This window comes from Salmo salar, chromosome ssa01 (genome assembly GCF_905237065.1).
Source record: "Salmo salar chromosome ssa01, Ssal_v3.1, whole genome shotgun sequence".
Lineage (NCBI taxonomy): Eukaryota > Metazoa > Chordata > Actinopteri > Salmoniformes > Salmonidae > Salmo > Salmo salar.
In genome coordinates, this window is record NC_059442.1 from 88117717 (window position 1) to 88134923 (window position 17207).

The 17207-nt window shown below is 43.2% G+C and overlaps 2 protein-coding genes across 3 annotated transcripts; one reads left to right on the forward strand and one right to left on the reverse strand.

Annotated features, from left to right (window-relative positions):
• Positions 1-5150: 5150 nt before the first annotated feature.
• Positions 5151-10951, reverse strand: LOC106608961 (desumoylating isopeptidase 1). The gene is made up of 6 exons (XM_014207226.2): positions 10480-10951; positions 10240-10261; positions 9996-10065; positions 9452-9561; positions 9194-9316; positions 5151-7190 (listed from the first exon to the last, which is right to left on the reverse strand). The coding sequence occupies exons 1-6, from the start codon at positions 10568-10570 to the stop codon at positions 7097-7099; spliced, it is 510 nt and encodes a 169-aa protein (XP_014062701.1). The 5' UTR covers positions 10571-10951; the 3' UTR covers positions 5151-7096.
• An 825-nt stretch (positions 10952-11776) lies between these two features.
• On the forward strand, positions 11777-16711 carry xrcc6 (X-ray repair complementing defective repair in Chinese hamster cells 6). 2 transcript variants are annotated; one of them, NM_001139967.1, is given in 13 exon segments: positions 11777-11882; positions 12664-12755; positions 12840-12952; positions 13193-13334; positions 13521-13772; positions 13999-14185; positions 14321-14507; positions 14876-15044; positions 15193-15354; positions 15464-15593; positions 15781-15881; positions 16013-16129; positions 16294-16704. In NM_001139967.1, coding segments are annotated over 12 exon segments (1830 nt in total). In that variant the 5' UTR covers positions 11777-11882; positions 12664-12685; the 3' UTR covers positions 16494-16704.
• Positions 16712-17207: the final 496 nt, after the last annotated feature.

Here is a 17207-nt window from a genome sequence, read left to right on the forward strand (position 1 = left end):
ATACCAAGCAGAGATGTAGCCAGTCAAGATGCTCTCAATGTTGCAGCTGTAGTAGTAACCTTTTGATGATTTGAAGGCCAATGACAAATCTTTCCAACCTGGGGTAGAAGAGATGCTGTCGCGCCTTCTTCACAACTGTGTGCGTGTGTTTGGACCATTTTAAGTCCTTACTGATTTGGACATCGAGGAACTTGAAGCTCTTGACCCGCTCCACTGCAGCCCTGCCAATGTGGATGGGGATGTGCTCACCTCCCCGTTTCCTGTAGTCCACGATCAGCTCCTTGGTCTTACTGACGTTGAGGGAGAGGTTGTTGTCCCAGCACCACACTGCCAGGTCACTGACCTCCCCCTGTAGGCAGTCTCATCGTCAGTGTTGTGACGTCAGCAAACATGATGGTGGTGTTGGAGTCGTGCGTGGCCACACAAACGCGGTTGAACAGAGTGTACAGGAGGGGATTAAGCACAGACCCCTGAGGAGCCCCCATTTTGAGGGTCAGTGTGGCGGAGGTGATGTTGCCTACTCTCACCACGTGGAGGTGGCCCGTCAGGAATTCCAGGATCCAGTTACAGAGGGAGGTGTTCAGTCCCAGGGTCCTAAGCTTGGTGATGAGCTTGGAGGGCACCATGGTGTTGAACACTGAGCTGTAGTCAATGAACAGAATTCTCACATAGGTAATCCTCTTATCTAGGTGAGTGAGGGCAGTGTAGAGTGCAATTGAGATTACATTGTCTATGGATCTGTTGGGCCGGTACACAAATTGGATTGGGTTTAAGGTGTCTGGGATGATGGAGTTGATGTGTGCTATAACCAGCTTTTCAGAGCACGTCATGATTACAGATGTGAGTGCTACAGGGCAGTAGTCGTTGTGGCATGACGCCTTAGAGTTCTTGGTAACAGGAATGACGGTGGTTGAAAATTACCGTGAATATGCCTGCCAGTTGTTCTGTGCATGCTCTGAGAACGCTCCCTAGAATATCGTCCGGACTTGTGAGTGTTGACCTGATTAAAGACCTTACTCACGTCGGCCTCAAAGAGTGAGATCCTCTCCTCTCCTGCTTTCATCTCTTCCTTCTCTCTCTCAGGTCTCTCATCAAGTCTCTATTCACCCCTTCTTTTGGAGAGCTATTCAATTCCTCATTCACTCCCTCCCGTCCCTCATTCCCTCCCTCACTCATTCCCTCCCCCCGTCCTCCCCTCATTCCCACCCTCTGTCCCCATCACTTGCTCATGTTCTCTCCAGTGTAACTGATAGTCTTTTGACCCCCTGCTCTGACAACGGCTCCTCCAAGCTGTTTCCTAGTCCAAACACTATCTCCCCACAGCCCCAGGATGCAGGCTTCAGTGTGTGTGTGTGTCAGGGCAGTGGGCTGAGGACAAGGGCATATGTACTCTCACAGCTTCCCCATGAACATGACTGACACTACTAGACACAGTGCGTAAATGACTCCCACACCAGTAGCAGCTACTAAAGCAAATGTTTTGACTACAAGAACAGAAAACAGACTCAATTTCAGCTAGGTTTTGCATTGACTGCTTCCCCTCCTCAAGTGAGAACCAAACAGATCCGATGCAACGCCAATCCTGTAACATTACAGCCTCAAAACTAATTGTCAGACACACCACCACAACAATGACATATGCTACATAACACAACATGAGCGACCCACAGAGCCCTCCAGGGCAAAAACAGTGCAATTAGCAGGTAATAAAGAGGGAAGAAAAATGTTGAAGCAATATAAATAGTTCTTAATATTTCAGTACTTAAGTCAATGTTTTAAGCACTGAATTGAAGTGCTTTCAATCTTTTCCAGTATGACACCATGCATTTTTTCCAACCCAATGATGATATCCCCTTGTACTTACAGGTAATACTTGTTCTTTATGTTCTGTTGGGATAAACATATGACACATAATTATCTATTCTTGTAAGCAACATTTTATTTGATGGGCAATACACATTACTTACCGATCATACCAAATTATAGGGAGAAGAAATCAGAAAATCATGTTTTCACTGTATATAATGTAGTGTATTATGTGGAGTTGACATTTTTGGTTTGGATAAGAGCTTTATGATCTGTGAAACAGTATATTTAAATTGATAGAGTTTATTGAATTGCAATTGATCTGTCAGACCAGAGTCCACTATGGTGTTACCAAATCAGCTGGAGTTTTTACACAGAATGGAGGCCATTGAAAGCCATGTAAGTACCCAGAAAACACCAGCCTCAATGTCAACAGTGAAGAGGCGACCTGCGGGTTGCTGGCCTTCTAGGCAGAGTTGCAAAGAAAAAGCCATATCTCAGACTGGCCAATAAAAAGAAAAGATTAAGATGGGCAAAAGAACACAGACACTGGACAGAGATATGGGTTTTTCTTTGCAACTCTGCCTAGAAGGCCAGCATCCCAGAGTCACCTCTTCACTGTTGATGTTGAGACGTTTTGCAGGGACTATTTAATGAAGCTGCCAGTTGAGGACTTGAGGCATCTGTTTCTCAAACTAGACACTCTAATGTACTTGTCCTCTTGCTCAGCACTGGGGCCTCCTACTCCTCTTTCTATTCTGGTTAGAGCCAGTTTGCGCTGTTCTGTGAAGGGAGTAGTACACAGCGTTGTACGAGATCTTCAGTTTCCTGGCAATTTCTCACATGGAATAGCCTTCATTTCTCAGAATAAGAATAGACTGACGAGTTTCAGAAAATAGTTATTTGTTTCTGGCCATTTTGAGCCTGTAATCGAACCCACAGTTTTAGCTGTGCTAACATAATTGCAAAAGGGTTTTCTAATGATCAATTAGCCTTTTAAAATGATAAACTTGGATTAGCTAACACAACGTGCCATTGGAACACAGGAGTGATGGTTGCTGATAATGGGCCTCTGTACGCCTATGTAGATAGATACTCCATAAAAATTATTTTAAGAATTAGTGTAACCGATGTGAAATGGCTAGTTAGTTAGCGGTGGTGCGCGCTAATAGCATTTCAATCAGTGACATCGCTCGCTCTGAGACTTGAAGTAGGGTTTCCCCTTGCGTTGCAAGGGCCGTGGCTTTTGTGGCGCGATGGGTAACGATGCTTTGTGGGGTGTCAGTTGTTGATGTGTGCAAGGGTCCCTGGTTCGAGCCCAGGTTGGGGCGAAGAGAGGGACGGAACCTACACTGTTGCATTGATGCTGTTGACCCGGATCATTGGTTGCTGCGGAAAAGGAGGAGGTCAAAGGGGGGGTGAGTGTAACCGATGTGAAATGGCTAGTTAGTTAGCGGTGGTACGGGCTAATAGCATTTCAATCAGTGACGTCACTCGCTCTGAGACTTGAAGTAGGGTTTCCCCTAATTCCAGGTGACAGTGACACCCCACGAAGCATCGTTACCCATCGCGCCACAAAAGCCGCGGCTTTTGTGGCGCGATGGGTAACGATGCTTCGTGGGGTGTCAGTTGTTGATGTGTGCAAGGGTCCCTGGTTCGAGCCCGGGTTGGGACGGAACCTACACTGTTACATTAGCACCAGTCAAAAGTTTGGACACAGCTACTCATTCAAGGCTTTTTCTTTATTTTTACTGTTTTCTACATTGTAGAATAATAGTGAAGACATCAACACTATGAAAAAACACATGTAGTAACCAAAAAAAGTGTTAAACAATTCAAAATATATTTTATATTTGAGATTCTTCAAAGTATCCACCCTTTGCCTTGATGACAGCCTTGCACACGCTTGGCATTCTCTCAACCAGCTTCATGAGGTAGTCACCTGGAATTACATGAATCTATAATGTAGAAAATAGTCAAAATAAAGAAAAACCCTTGAATGAGTAGATGTGTCCAAACTTTTGACTGGTACTGCATATATTTATAAACTGGGTGGGTCAAGCCCTAAATGCTGATGGGCTGAAAGCCATGGTAAAGCAGACCGTATACCATGGGTACGACAAAACATTTTTACTGCTCTAATTATGATGGTAACCAGTTTATAATAGCACTAAGGAACCTCGGGGGGGGTTGTGATATATTGCCAATATACCATGGCTAAGACCTCTGTCCTAGCACTCCGCGTTGTATCATGTATAAGAACAGCCCTTAACCGTGGCATATTTGCCATATAGCACACACACTCGGGCCTTATTGCTTATTTATATTCCAGTGTCTGACATTGCTCGTTCTGATTTCTTAAAATCTGTATTTTTTTGGATTATGCTTCTTAAATGTTTTTGTATTGCTAGGTATTACTGTACGCTTGGAGCTAGAAACAACCATTTCTCTGTACCTGCGATAACATCTGCGTACATGACCAATAAACTTTGATCTGACATTCAGATTCTACAGTTCCCCTTTGGAAATCCCTGATGTGTTGATGTTGTCTGACTAAGGTTATCTTCTGCTCAGTTGTAGATCCACAGCTCGGGCTGCCTCTCACTGCAGCACAGTAACACAGCTGAAGACTGAATCTACAGCCTAGTTTGAGACAAATGCAACTAGACCAATGCAAAATATATACCGACTTGCGGCAAAATTATACAGTGCATTATTAAAATGTTTAAGATACTATGACCAAATATATAATTATCTAACTGAAGTGTGATACATGTATGATATTGTGCTGAATAAAAACGTAATAATCAAGGATATATTGGACCAAAAAATTATGTATATCAAAGATCGACTACTTATTTGTTCCTGTATGTAGTGTATATGAAGATGTTCTAGTTAGGTTTTTGATGCCACTGACTTCAGAGAAAGGTGAAATACGATGGAACTATTGTAAGACTTTTAAATGTCTCTCAAAGAGAGGTTCATAAGTGTTATTTGTATAACTTTCCTCTGTAGCTATATTGTCGACATTAAAAATAATCTGAAACTAGAAAACTACCATCCCCCCCATGTGGACATTCTGGGAATTATCATCAAAAGCACTTGTATTTTCCAGTGTACAGTATCTTAAACCATCACATAACGCATGTAGAACGCTCTCCCACTGATCACTGGCTATTTTGGTGAAGGGATAACTTAACTATTAGTTCAGTAAACTACCAGTCCTAGAATAGCCATAGACAGGCTGGTAACACTGCACTGTGGTGTGCATTTCACTGTGGAACACCGTCCTTCTCGATCTTTCTTAAGATCGTCGAGTTAACACAAGACGCAGACAACAATACTTATAGAGAAAGGTTCTTTATCAAGTAGTGGCAAGAGTTTCGTAAAATATAAACGGGATCATTTATATCACAATAGTGGAGAGGGTAAGGATGGATTTTTGGGGGGGGATATCACAACATTGACTTAACACCAATGTGAATGACTGAATAGATTAGCCTTGATGATACAATAGCTATAACGATATGACCATAATGACATTAGGGAATTCATTAAAATATTTAACTTGCAAAGACAGCCTTGTGTTATATATATATATATATATATATATATATATATATTATCCAAATAAATAAATATACCACAAAAGAAAAATCACTGATAATATCAGGGGAAAAGTGAATAGAGATTGGCATGATTCGTGATATGAAGAGTGATTTTTGCATAACATTTCAATCTTAGAGAACTCCTGTATATGGTGTATTCCTGCTCATTTGAAAAGGTATGGGAATACAAACTCTGGAAAGATTCAGACACAGATAGAACAATGAGCCAGATATTTCACCGACTGTATAAATGTGAAGCATCCGCTTTGCTTTTGCCGTGAGAGGAGGCCCAGTGGCCAGCAGTGGGAGAAGATGGAACGAGATGGATTTTGGTTGAGATTCTGCTAATTTCTAATTGATGAAACATTTGATCTCAATACAGTTCTGTTCCCAAAACTTTAATCTGTTATGAACAGAGTGGACTAAGTTTCCTAGAATTTACCCTTTGCTAAAGTTTTTAAAAAATGGCACTGTTTAGAAGTGCAAAAGCGAATTGAGTTATTGCACACGCGCACTTCACAGAGTAGGTGTTCCCTAGCAGAAATATGCGAATGTATGCTAGAACGCGCCAAAAGGATCTCGCTAGCTTGTAACTGGCTCTGCCCACCTCCTTGCTTGTTCTGCCCATTATGACTAATTTGTTCCGATTTGAAACGACCGGCTATGGTATCTTTAGTTATAAAAATCACACATTCAGTACTTTGAGGTCGTCGCATGATGACCCTGAGTGTGTGTGACGATGTATTCAAGGGATGGATAAACCTTGACACAAGACAGTTGGTACGAAGACATGTGAATACGCAAGTTCCCAATACAAAGGCAAGTGCAAATCAGAATTTGGCTAGATTTTATCACCACTTTAGCTGTTTCTCTTTTCCTTTCCTTCGCTCCCTCTAGTGGCAACCCAGTCATATCATGGTAATTAAAAAAGAACACAAAACAATATAACAGTAAAATAGCTTAATACTTATTTAGTAAAACATAGAAGGTATGTAAAAGGTACCCTACCCCCACCCGTGTAGGAAAGAGCTGCACTTTCTAGAGAGAAACCTTGCAGCTCTCTAGTTTTACATTCAGCCGATCATGGGATCCTACGGAGAGTAGAAGAAAGCTCCATCTTATTATATACTTACGGCCATCTTGATATCCGTGGACATACTAAAATACAGCACGGATCAGGCCAACTTTATAGTGGAAAAGGGGAGAGTTAGGTATAATCAAGTTACGGCTGGGGATGGGGTGTGCCAGGCTTGGTTGGTGTTAAGGTATTAAAGAGGTCAGGTAGGCTTAGGTTTCTGCCTGGCCCACTGACTGACATACATCAGGCAGCCCATTTCTGATCTTTTTGTCACTAATGGCTCTTTTGACCAATCACATCAGATCTTTTCCCATCAGATGTTTTTCAGAGCTGATCTGATTGGTCATAAGACCAACTAGTGAAAAAAATATCAGAATTGGGCTGCCTGTGTAAACGCAGCCTAAGGGACTCACAAAAGGTGAGCTGCAGATCTCCCACCCCTCACACACAGACTGTTGGTGTAATATATTACTCTGTGCACCTGTGTTATCAGTCTATCTCTGGTCTATCTCTGGTCTATCTCTGGTCTATCTCTGGTCTATCTCTGGTCTATCTCTGGTCTATCTCTGGTCTATCTCTGGTCTATCTCTGGTCTATCTCTGGTCTATCTCTGGCCATAGTGTCCGTTGAAGGTGTTGCCCCCCTGAGGTGCAATATTGATGGAGTCCAGTAGAGGGCGTAGCGCCTGGCCGAAAGGCCTGTGGGTGACAGAGAGTGGAACACCACAAATTAGAATCTGATCAACGGGGAGTAACATGATGAACTCCATACACAGCGACTTGTGCTTTGAACAAGCTGTCCTGATTTATAGCACACACACACAGGTCGGAAGTCTACAAGTCGGAAGTTTACAGACACCTTAGCCAAATACACATTTAATCCTAGTAAAAATTCCCTGCCTTAGATCAGTTAGGATCACCACTTTATTTTAAGAATGTGAAATGTCAGAATAATAGTAGAGAGAATGATTTATTTCAGCTTTTATTTCTTTCATCACATAACCAAGTGGGTCAGAAGTTTACATACACTCAATTAGTATTTGGTATCATTTCCTTTAAATTGTTTAACTTCGGTCAAATGTTTTGGTTAGCCTTCCACAAGCTTCCCAAAATAAGTTGGTGAATTTTGGCCCATTCCTCCGACAGAGCTGGTGTAACTGAGTCAGGTTTGTAGGCCTCCTTGCTCGCACACACTTTTTCAGTTCTGCCCACAAATTTATTTGGCATTGAGGTCAGGGCTTTGTGATGGCCACTCCAATACCTTGACTTTGTTGTCCTTAAGCCATTTTGCCACAACTTTGGAAGTATGCTTGGGGTAATTGTCCATTTGGAAGACCCATTTGCGACCAAGCTTTAACTTCCTGACTGATGTCTTGAGATGTTGCTTAAATATAGCCACATAATTTTTCTTCCTCATGATGCCATCTACTTTGTGAAGTGCACCAGTCCCTCCTGCAGCAAAGAACCCCCCACAACATGATGCTGCCACCCCCGTGCTTCACAGTTGGGATGCTGTTCTACGGCTTGCAAGCCTCCCCCTTTTTCCTACAAACATAACGATGGTCATTATGGCCAAACAGTTCTATTTTTGTTTCATCAGACCAGAGGATATTTCTCCAAAAACTACGATCTTTGTCCCCATGTGCAGTTGCAAACCGTAGTCTGGCTTTTTTATGGCAGTTTTGGAGCAGTGGCTTCTTCCTTGCTGAGCGGCCTTTCAGGTTATGTCGATATAGGACTCATTTGACTGTGGATATAGATACTTTTGTACCTGTTTCCTCCAGCATCTTCACAAGGTCCTTTGCTGTTGTTCTGGGATTGATTTGCACTTTTCGCACCAAAGTACGTTCATCTCTAGGAGACAGAACACGTCTCCTTCCTGAGCGGTATGACAGCTGCGGGGTCCCATGGTGTTTATACTTGCATACTATCGTTTGTACAGATGAACGTGGTACCTTCAGGCATTTGGAAATTGCTCCCAAGGATGAACCAGACTTGTGGAGGTCTACAATTTTTTTCTGAGGACTTGGCTGATTTCTTTTGATTTTCCAGTTGTGTCAAGCAAAGAGGCACTGAGTTTGAAGGTAGCCCTTGAAATACATCCACAGGTATTACTCCAATTGACTCAAATTATGTCAATTAGCCTATCAGAAGCTAAAGCCATGACACCATTTTCTGGAATTTTCCAAGCTGTTTAAAGGCACAGTCAACTTAGTGTATGCAAACTTCTGACCCACTGGAATTGTGATACAGTGAATTATAAGTAAAATAATCTGTCTGTAAACAATTGTTGGGAAAATTACTTGTGTCATGCACGAAGTAGATGTCCTTACCGACTTGCCAAAAATATAGTTTAATAAGAAATTTGTGGAGTGGTTGAAAAACAAGGTTTAATGACTCCAACCTAAGTGTAAGTAAACTTCCGACTTCAACTGTGTGTATATATTTATAGTGTCTACACTCTACATGTGAACAGAGACTTGTCCTCCTTCCATATTTTTCTCTTTATTCAGACAGTATTGAAAGTAGATTTAGAGTTACAGGTCGAGGAGAGACAGCATGAAAGTGTCAGTGGTGGAATTCTTACCCATGAACAATATGTGCTCGACTATCGCTGTGCCATGCTCCCGCACTACACTAAATGTCTGACAACAGGTTCTTGTTGCTATAGAGACAGGGGAGGGGAGAGAGGTGTAACTCACGTGGAGAGCACTTCAGCCGGCAGGTCTGTGATGTGGCAGGGGATCTTGCTGCCAGTGAGGAACTGGGCCACTTCGTTACTGAACGTGTTACAGTTCCACTCAAACAGATGGTATTGGTTCCCCCTACAGATAAAGAAGATGTGAGGCAAAGATAGGAACAGAGTAAAGGGAGAAAGAGAGGGAGAGAGACTGCACATCGCCATTACGTGTGGAGTTGAGATCCACAAGGTTGAGATCAACCAGGTACCACAGCCTCACCTGTACGTGGACTCTCCCAGTGAAGACAGGTACTCCATAAAGATCTCCTCAGTCACCTCTGTGGTGCCCAGGTCTATTATGGAGTTGGGTTGTCCTAGGGACGTTCCGCCCTAAAAACACACAACAAATACAAACAGCTTGTAAGGGGAAAGGGGATGCCTAGTCAGTTGTACAATCGAATGCATTTAACCCAACCCCTCTGAATCATAGAGGTGCGGAGGGGTGCCTTAAATTGACCAGGGAGCAGGTGTTGTTGGGGATTTAACTGCCTTGCAGAACGGCACATTTTTCCAACTTGCAGGCTTGGGAATTCAAACCAGCAACCTGTTGGTTACTGGCCCAACACTCTTAACCGCTAGGCTACCTGCCACCTGCTTGCTCAGTTGTCCTCCAATAGCCCATATGCAGCCCCAGGATTCGTTTTCTATCACAACTAACAGGATCTATGCTTGGGGTAACTAACTTAGACTTATGTACACCAATAAGAAAGAGATTTACAGGTCTAGTTTATGTTAGGAAGGAATAGAATAAAACGTTGTCTTACAGGTGGGCAGTTTGTGATGCCATCTCCCCCATAGAAAAACTCCTCTCCATGTACAACTATAGCAGTGTGCCTAAGTGAGAGGAAAAAGGCTACAGTTTATTTCACATAAAGACAGATTCCCAATTAACAGACTTAAAAACACTGGGGGAATATAATATAAATATTTAAAGGTGTACATAACTTGACCTTTGTCCTCACTAAAATAAGGATTTCAATCATTCAAAAAAATACATAATTTACTCACCATATTCCATCAAGCTGTTTACCTGTGAATATAACAGAATAGTTGATAACGTTATACATTAAGTTTACATTTTGTAGCGAACTTGGGGTACATAAGATACAGAAATTGATTCTAAATTCAGCGCATAGGCCTAAAATGCATCCTCGGCCTCTGCTCATCAATCCAAACTCTACATCCGCGGGTAAAACAATGTATATTCCAAGCAAAACTAGTTAGCTAACTAACGCGTTAGCAACTTACCTAGCATGAGGGGGCTCAGCTGGCGAGCCATTCCTTTAGATATGTCGTAAACATACAGTTTCACAGCGTACGAGGTGTTATTTGGATCCATAATTCAGCTTGATGGTGTAAAATTAGGTTGAGTGCTGTGTTGTCTTCAATGTGTACGAACTAGCTAGCTAGTGTTATCTAGCTAGCTATCCGACTAGTTAACGTAGTGTTATCTAACGTAACTAGTTAAGTTACTATAGTTCGTTCTGGTTCCGCAAATAGAAAAACACAAATAGTCCGAAATGCCTTATGTTGGGAAAAATAAAAAGGCATATAGTAGCTAAGCTTAATTACAACGAATATCTATCTAATAATTGAGGCAAATTCACGACAGTACGAAGCTCTTAGCTAACATGCTAGTCAGCTGTTGCTGTGTCACTGTGACTCAAAACAAAATAGATCTGTCAAAATTGCCCATAGATACATATGGCTTAAAAAACAGCCAATGAATGGATAGAGTGAGACTGGGACACCTGTGTGAAGCTAGCAACAATAAGAATTGGCCACAATAGTGGAATGTGGGGTTCGCGTTCAAAATAAAAGTTACCCATTGCAATATGCAAATGTATACAAATAGTGGAATAATGCCATATTTGGACTAGATCATCCTAAACAAGTTTGGAATATTGATATATAAATTCAACAAAAGACAATAAGTTGTTAATTTGACGCCAACAAGTTTTTTTTAAGTGTTTCAGCATATTATGTGTTTGATTTGATAGTGCTTATTATAAGTATGCCCCCAATGCAATACAGAAGTCTAATTACATCCACAGTGCGATTTCAACTGACTCTTTACTTTTTTTTGTCAAATGAACTACTTATTGTATTTTGAATGTATATAAAAACATTACAACCTTGTTTGGCATCTAGTCCAAATAGGTATTATTCCACTATTTGTATTCATTTGCATGTTTCAATGGGGGAATCTTATTTTGAAGGGAAACTGCAAATTCCACAATCCGTATTGTGGCTAGCTTCAAATAGTTGACCGTGACGACCTACATCGTCAAAGCGTCTGATAAAATATTATGAAATGGACGCAAGAATCCGTAATAAAATTAAGAAATCTTGTGTTTATGCAAGTGAGTTTTACGATTGATATGACAAATATTTTGACGATATTTGTTTCATAAATCGTCTCTACCTCAATAGCACAGTAGATGGCGCTATGCACATTTGGCTTTACATGAACCCACCAACATTTTCACCATAGAAAAAGTAATGCGCTTTCAGGTCGCAACTGACGACGTAATTAAAACCAGTGACACGACTATGGTCTGATATCAACACCTGCATCAAGACAAAACAAGGCTTGTAGCTAACTATTTCCACCGAAACCACTTTTGTAACAGCATACATTCGGCCATAAGGTATGCTTTCATTCGGCTGTATAGTTTAAATGAGAGTGCATTCTTATTTATGCTGATACGTGGATGCTAAGATAACCATATACCGTTTAGAAACTCTGTGATTATATTCAAAAAGTTGTCTGCCGCCTAATTCCCCGACGCTCCCCCAAATGTTCTGTCTAAACGCAAATGCAGGTGTTGGATACAGTTTTGGAAACATTTGGAAGTTAACTTGAATATAAGTGGGGGAAAAAAATAATAAAATACAAAAGACTTACCGCATGCAGTTTTGAAAGTTGCACACGGCTGTATTTTTAAGAAACACCGGAAATGTGGAACGTATTGGTGTAATGGAGGTATTGTAGCTGAGGCAGTGTGTGAAAACAGCCGGGTGCAACTTTGCTAAACAGTAAAATTGTGTTTTGTATTTTAAATATTATTTCTCGCATATATGAAAGTTACATTCCAAAGGTTTACAAAACCTTATCGCAAGAGGCGTATTTGCGCTTAGAGTGTCGGGAGTAAACAGAGTGTCGGGATTGTGGTTCACATGGGGAGGGAGAGTAGCTGTGGTCCATACTATCAGCTAAGAACCCAAAAGGGGGGGGAACTGTAAAGTGGGTATACCCCCCTTGAGTTCTCAAGAACTAACTAGCCACTTACCCAAAAGGTGACTGGAGTGCCACATTAAATTTACCCCGACATCATCTGGTATTACCTGATCAGAGTTGTATAACAACCACAGTTCTCTCACACACTGTGTGTGTGTGCACGTATGCGTTTGTTTCCTTGTTACTTTCAGGGCAAGACTAGTACATGTCCCAATGGCACAGTGGAACGACTACCACCATGAGGATGAAGATGTGGATGGAGAGGAAAGGGATGAGTCTGGAGGTAAGACCAACATTGATGGTGATTGAATGGATCAATACTGAATAGAATGGGGGTTAGCATATGTAATGTAATCCCTCTCCACAGTGGACTATAAGAGCACAGGCCGTGACAGCCTGGTGTTTCTGGTGGATGCTTCCAAGGAGATGTTCATCAAGGGGGAGGATGAAGAGCCCTCGCCATTTGACATGACCATGCAGGTAATCTTTCTCTCTCGCTGTCTCTAACTCCCTCTCTGCTTTCCCTTACCCTTTCCTGTCCTTTCTTCACCCCCTCCCCTGCCTCTCTTTCTCTCCTTATCTCAGACGTGATCAAAATGACTGAACTCTTAGCACCATGAAAAGTGACATGACTGATGGCACTTTCCCACTCCTCTCTTTATCTCTGTGGTCCTACTTAGCCCTCTGACAGTGTTTTATTGTGCTACTCTCCCTCCCTAGTGTGTCCGCAGTGTCTACACCAGTAAAATAATCAGCAGTGACAAGGACCTGGTGGCTCTAGTGTTCTATGGGACGGAACAGAGCAAGAACCCCAGGAACAGTTTCAAGCATGTCTATATCTACCATGACCTGGACTCACCTGGTATGTCCCCCTGGCCTGCAGTTTCAGTGTGTGCTCTGAAAGAGTCTTGGATTCTTCTGGAACCCATTTGAACATTTGTTATTATTCTCTCTGTGTATCTCCAATCGACTTATCTTTACTCTTCCTCCTCACCTATCTCTCTGTTTATCCTTTTCTTTTATCTCCTCCCATCTCTCTCTCCTCTAGGTGCCCGTCGGGTGCAGGACGTGGACGAGCTGCGTGGGGAGAAGGGTGCCCAGGTGGCAGGAGAGACCATGGGCAGTGGGAATACCAACCTGGGTGAGGCGCTATGGTGCTGCTCCAACCTCTACAGTGACATCAAGCTTCGGCTCTCCCACAAACGCCTCATGATCTTCACCTGCCGAGACACACCACATGGGGGAGACAGCGAGCGCGACCGCCAGGCCCGCACCAAGGCTAGCGACCTCAAAGAGACCGGTGGGTCTGGAGAAAGGGGGAAGGCAGTTGTCAAAGAGAGAGAACATACATAGTTGTATCTCTATGGCAGTTGGCCTCCTTGATGTAACAGGGTTGAAGGGGTTTGAAAGGGGCCGGAAATACATCTTGTTCTTGCAAATGTTTATTTTATCACAAACAATGTTGGATCAGTGAACTCTCTCTCTCTCTCTCTCTCTCTCTCTCTCTCTCTCTCTGTCACTCACAGGTGTGGTGATAGACCTGATGCATCTGATGAAGCCAGGTGGGTTCGACGTCTCGCTCTTCTTCTGCGATGTGGTGAGCCCCCCCGAGGACGAGGCTGAGCTGGGTCTGCAGATGGAGCCTTGTGGGAAATTGGAGGACCTCAAGAAGAGGGTCAGAGCCAAGGAGATGAAGAAGAGATCGGTCGCAAGGTACAGAGTTTCCCTCATCATTGTTTAGGTGTGGCACTGTGTTCTTATAGGACATGTTTAGATGTTACAAATGTTTAATAAAACTGAACAGGGCCCTGGTTGCTGATGGCTCCTCTCTTGTCCTCTGTGTCTCAGGTTGAATCTGTGTCTGGGGGAAGGGATGAACGTGGCAGTGGGTGTGTACATCACGGCCCTACAGGCCAGGAAGCCTAACGCCATCAAGCTCTACAGAGACAACAACGAGCCCGTCCGCACCAAGACACGCCTCTACCACACACAGACGGGCAGTCTGCTGCTCCCCAGCGACACCAAGAGAGTTCAGGTAACTAAGTGGGAATCTCAAATCAAACCAAAGAAATATATATTTAAAGTGTATCAAAGAAAGTATGGGCCTCCCGAGTGGCGCAGTGGCTCTGTCGCAGCCGGCACCGCAACCGGGAGACCCATGGCTTCTGGGTTAAGCAGGCATTGTGTCAAGAAGCAGTGCGGCTTGGCTGGGTTGTGTTTCGGAGGATGCACGGCTCTCGACATTTGCCTCTCCCGAGTCGTACGGGAGTTGCAGCGATGGGATGGGACTGTAACTACCAATTTGGATATCACGAAAAAGGGGTATAAAAAAATGTATGATTTCATATTTCTCATTCTGTCCGGTTACTTTCGGTCTAGATGTGATGTGTGTTGTCTGTATAGGTGTATGCAGGCAGGCAGATAGTGATGGAGAAAGACGAGGTGGATGTGATAAAGAAGTTTTCTGACCCGGGTCTGGAGCTGATTGGGTTCAAGCCCATGGAGCGTCTCAAACTGCACCACCACCTCAGATCTGCTGTCTTCATCTACCCAGAGGAGGAAATGGTCACAGGTGTGTGTGAACCTGTCACTATGATGGGAAGAGAAACGGTGACAAGTCAAAATGTAATCTAGGAAACGTCAGCCCACGTTCGTCCTCCAAGTTCCATTTTCAGTTCCAACTTTAACTCCTTTCACCATGTCCTGTTTTTCCATCCCAGGGAGTGCCTGTGTGTTCACAGCGTTGCTGCGCAGGTGTAGTGTGAGGAACGTGTTCGCTCTGTGTAAATATACACGGATTCGTAACTCTCCCCCGCGCTTCTTAGCGCTGGTGCCCCAAAGAGAGGAGGTGGATGATGGCCAGGCCCAGATTGCGGCTCCAGGTACAGTCATTGGGTCCCACTGCAGCCGTGGTCTTGCACAAATGCCACACAATTAAAATACTTTTAAACGTTCAGACTAATTGTAGTGACGTGTGTGTGTTTGTCTCAGGTTTCCATGGCATCTTCCTGCCCTACGCGGATGACATCCGTACCCTGGACACTCCTCAGCTCCCCACAGCCTCCGAGCCTCAGGTAGACAAGATGAAGGAGATAGTACACAAGCTGCGCTTCAAATACAGGTACGGCCCTTTTATTACAGTGAACACTAAACATTATTATTTCATACCAGGATTCACATTTTGAAAAGAGTTAAAGCATAAAACATAACAGTGAAAGAATAGCAGAAAACAAGGGGAACACTATTGTAAACGTCCTAGAATATGACCTGAATGAGTCTTGAGATTCCTGTGTTGTCTGTGTTGCCAGGAGTGATGCGTTTGAGAACCCAGTCCTCCAGCAGCACTACAGGAACCTGGAAGCCTTGGCTTTAGATCTCATGGCCCCGGAGCACATAGAGGATCACACCAGTAAGATGAATACACACACCATATGCTTCTGATTGGCCCACATGCTTCTTTTTTAGCAGTGCTCAAGCTCGCTTTTTCTCATCCATTCTTTCTGTTCAATCTCTCCTTATCTTTCTCTCTCTCCCTCTCAGTGCCCAATGTGAATATGATGGACCAGCGTCTTGGTTCCCTGGCTCAGGAGTTCAGAGATCTGGTGTACCCTGCTGACTACAACCCAGAGGGCAAGACTGGACCCAAACGCAAACCAGGTGAGTTCTGTATGATCTATAATGTGGTGTATGGTTTACTTGCTTTGTGTCCTGTAGGGGAGATTTGGGTCCGGCCCATAGGGTAAGAAAGAACAGGGTAGTAGCTGGCAGTCTCACTGTTGAAATACTAGTTGTTGTAACATCCTGGCCCTGTGTGTGTTCAGCTGAGGCGGCAGGCGGCGCAGAAAAGAAGCCCAAGTTGGAGATGTCTGAGGACGAGCTGAGGGGTCATGTACAGAAAGGCACCCTGGGTAAGCTGACGGTGCCCGTGCTGAAGGACGCCTGTAAGCAGTTTGGGGTGAAGGTCACAGGGACCAAGAAACAGGAGCTAATAGACGCCCTGACTGCACAGCTCACCAAATGAGGCGTAGATGTCAAAATATGTTGACATCTACGCTGTCTATTCTGGTCAGAGGCACTAGATCGCAGGGTTATTGGTCTATCTTTGGGCTTCCATTTCAAGGTTTCTAGTTTGAGATATCACTGTACTTCAAATGGAAAGTTTCTAATTTGTGTTGCTAGAATAATATTTGTTTCTTTACATGTTTTAAACTTTAATAAAAAATTAAAAGGAACAATTTATATAATTGTCTGTAATTGCTTCAAATTTTACTTGTCTGCAGTTTTTGAACATAAAAGTAACTGCCTAAATAAAGGAAACATCAACATAGTGTCTTAATAGGGTGTTGGGCCATCACGAGCTGCCAGAACAGCTTCAATGCGCCTTGGAATAGATTGTACTAGTGTCTGGAACACTTTTGGGGGGATGTGACTCCATGACAAATTCTATAATTTGGTGTTTTGTTGATGGTGGTAAACGCTGTCTCAGGCTCCACTCCAGAATCTTCCATAAGTGTTTCATAAGGTTGACACGCACACACCCTTTAAACCCCCTATGTACCTTTTGAGGCCCCTCTTCCAAAGTCACTATCTAGGTTTCCATCCAATTGGCAACAGATTTTCATGTGAATATTCTAAAATCTGCATAAAAACGATGTGCATTTTCCATGAAATTGACTTGTTGCAGATAAAAGCCTGTGCATGATGGGTTAAAGTCCCATGTACTGAATACATTTTT

Bases quoted from the DNA above. Each gene is read 5' to 3' on its own strand.
- xrcc6 (XM_014207104.2), top strand. From the start codon at position 12,686: ATGGCACAGTGGAACGACTACCACCATGAGGATGAAGATGTGGATGGA. The intron at 12,953-13,192 runs GTAATCTTTCTC...CTCCCTCCCTAG, and splicing joins CATTTGACATGACCATGCAG to TGTGTCCGCAGTGTCTACAC. The intron at 15,045-15,192 runs GTGTGTGTGAAC...TTTCCATCCCAG, and splicing joins AGAGGAGGAAATGGTCACAG to GGAGTGCCTGTGTGTTCACA.
- LOC106608961 (XM_014207226.2), bottom strand. From the start codon at position 10,570: ATGGATCCAAATAACACCTCGTACGCTGTGAAACTGTATGTTTACGAC. The intron at 10,066-10,239 runs GTGAGTAAATTA...CCTCTCACTTAG, and splicing joins AAACAGCTTGATGGAATATG to GCACACTGCTATAGTTGTAC. The intron at 9,562-9,995 runs GTAAGACAACGT...GTGTGTTTTTAG, and splicing joins GCATCACAAACTGCCCACCT to GGCGGAACGTCCCTAGGACA.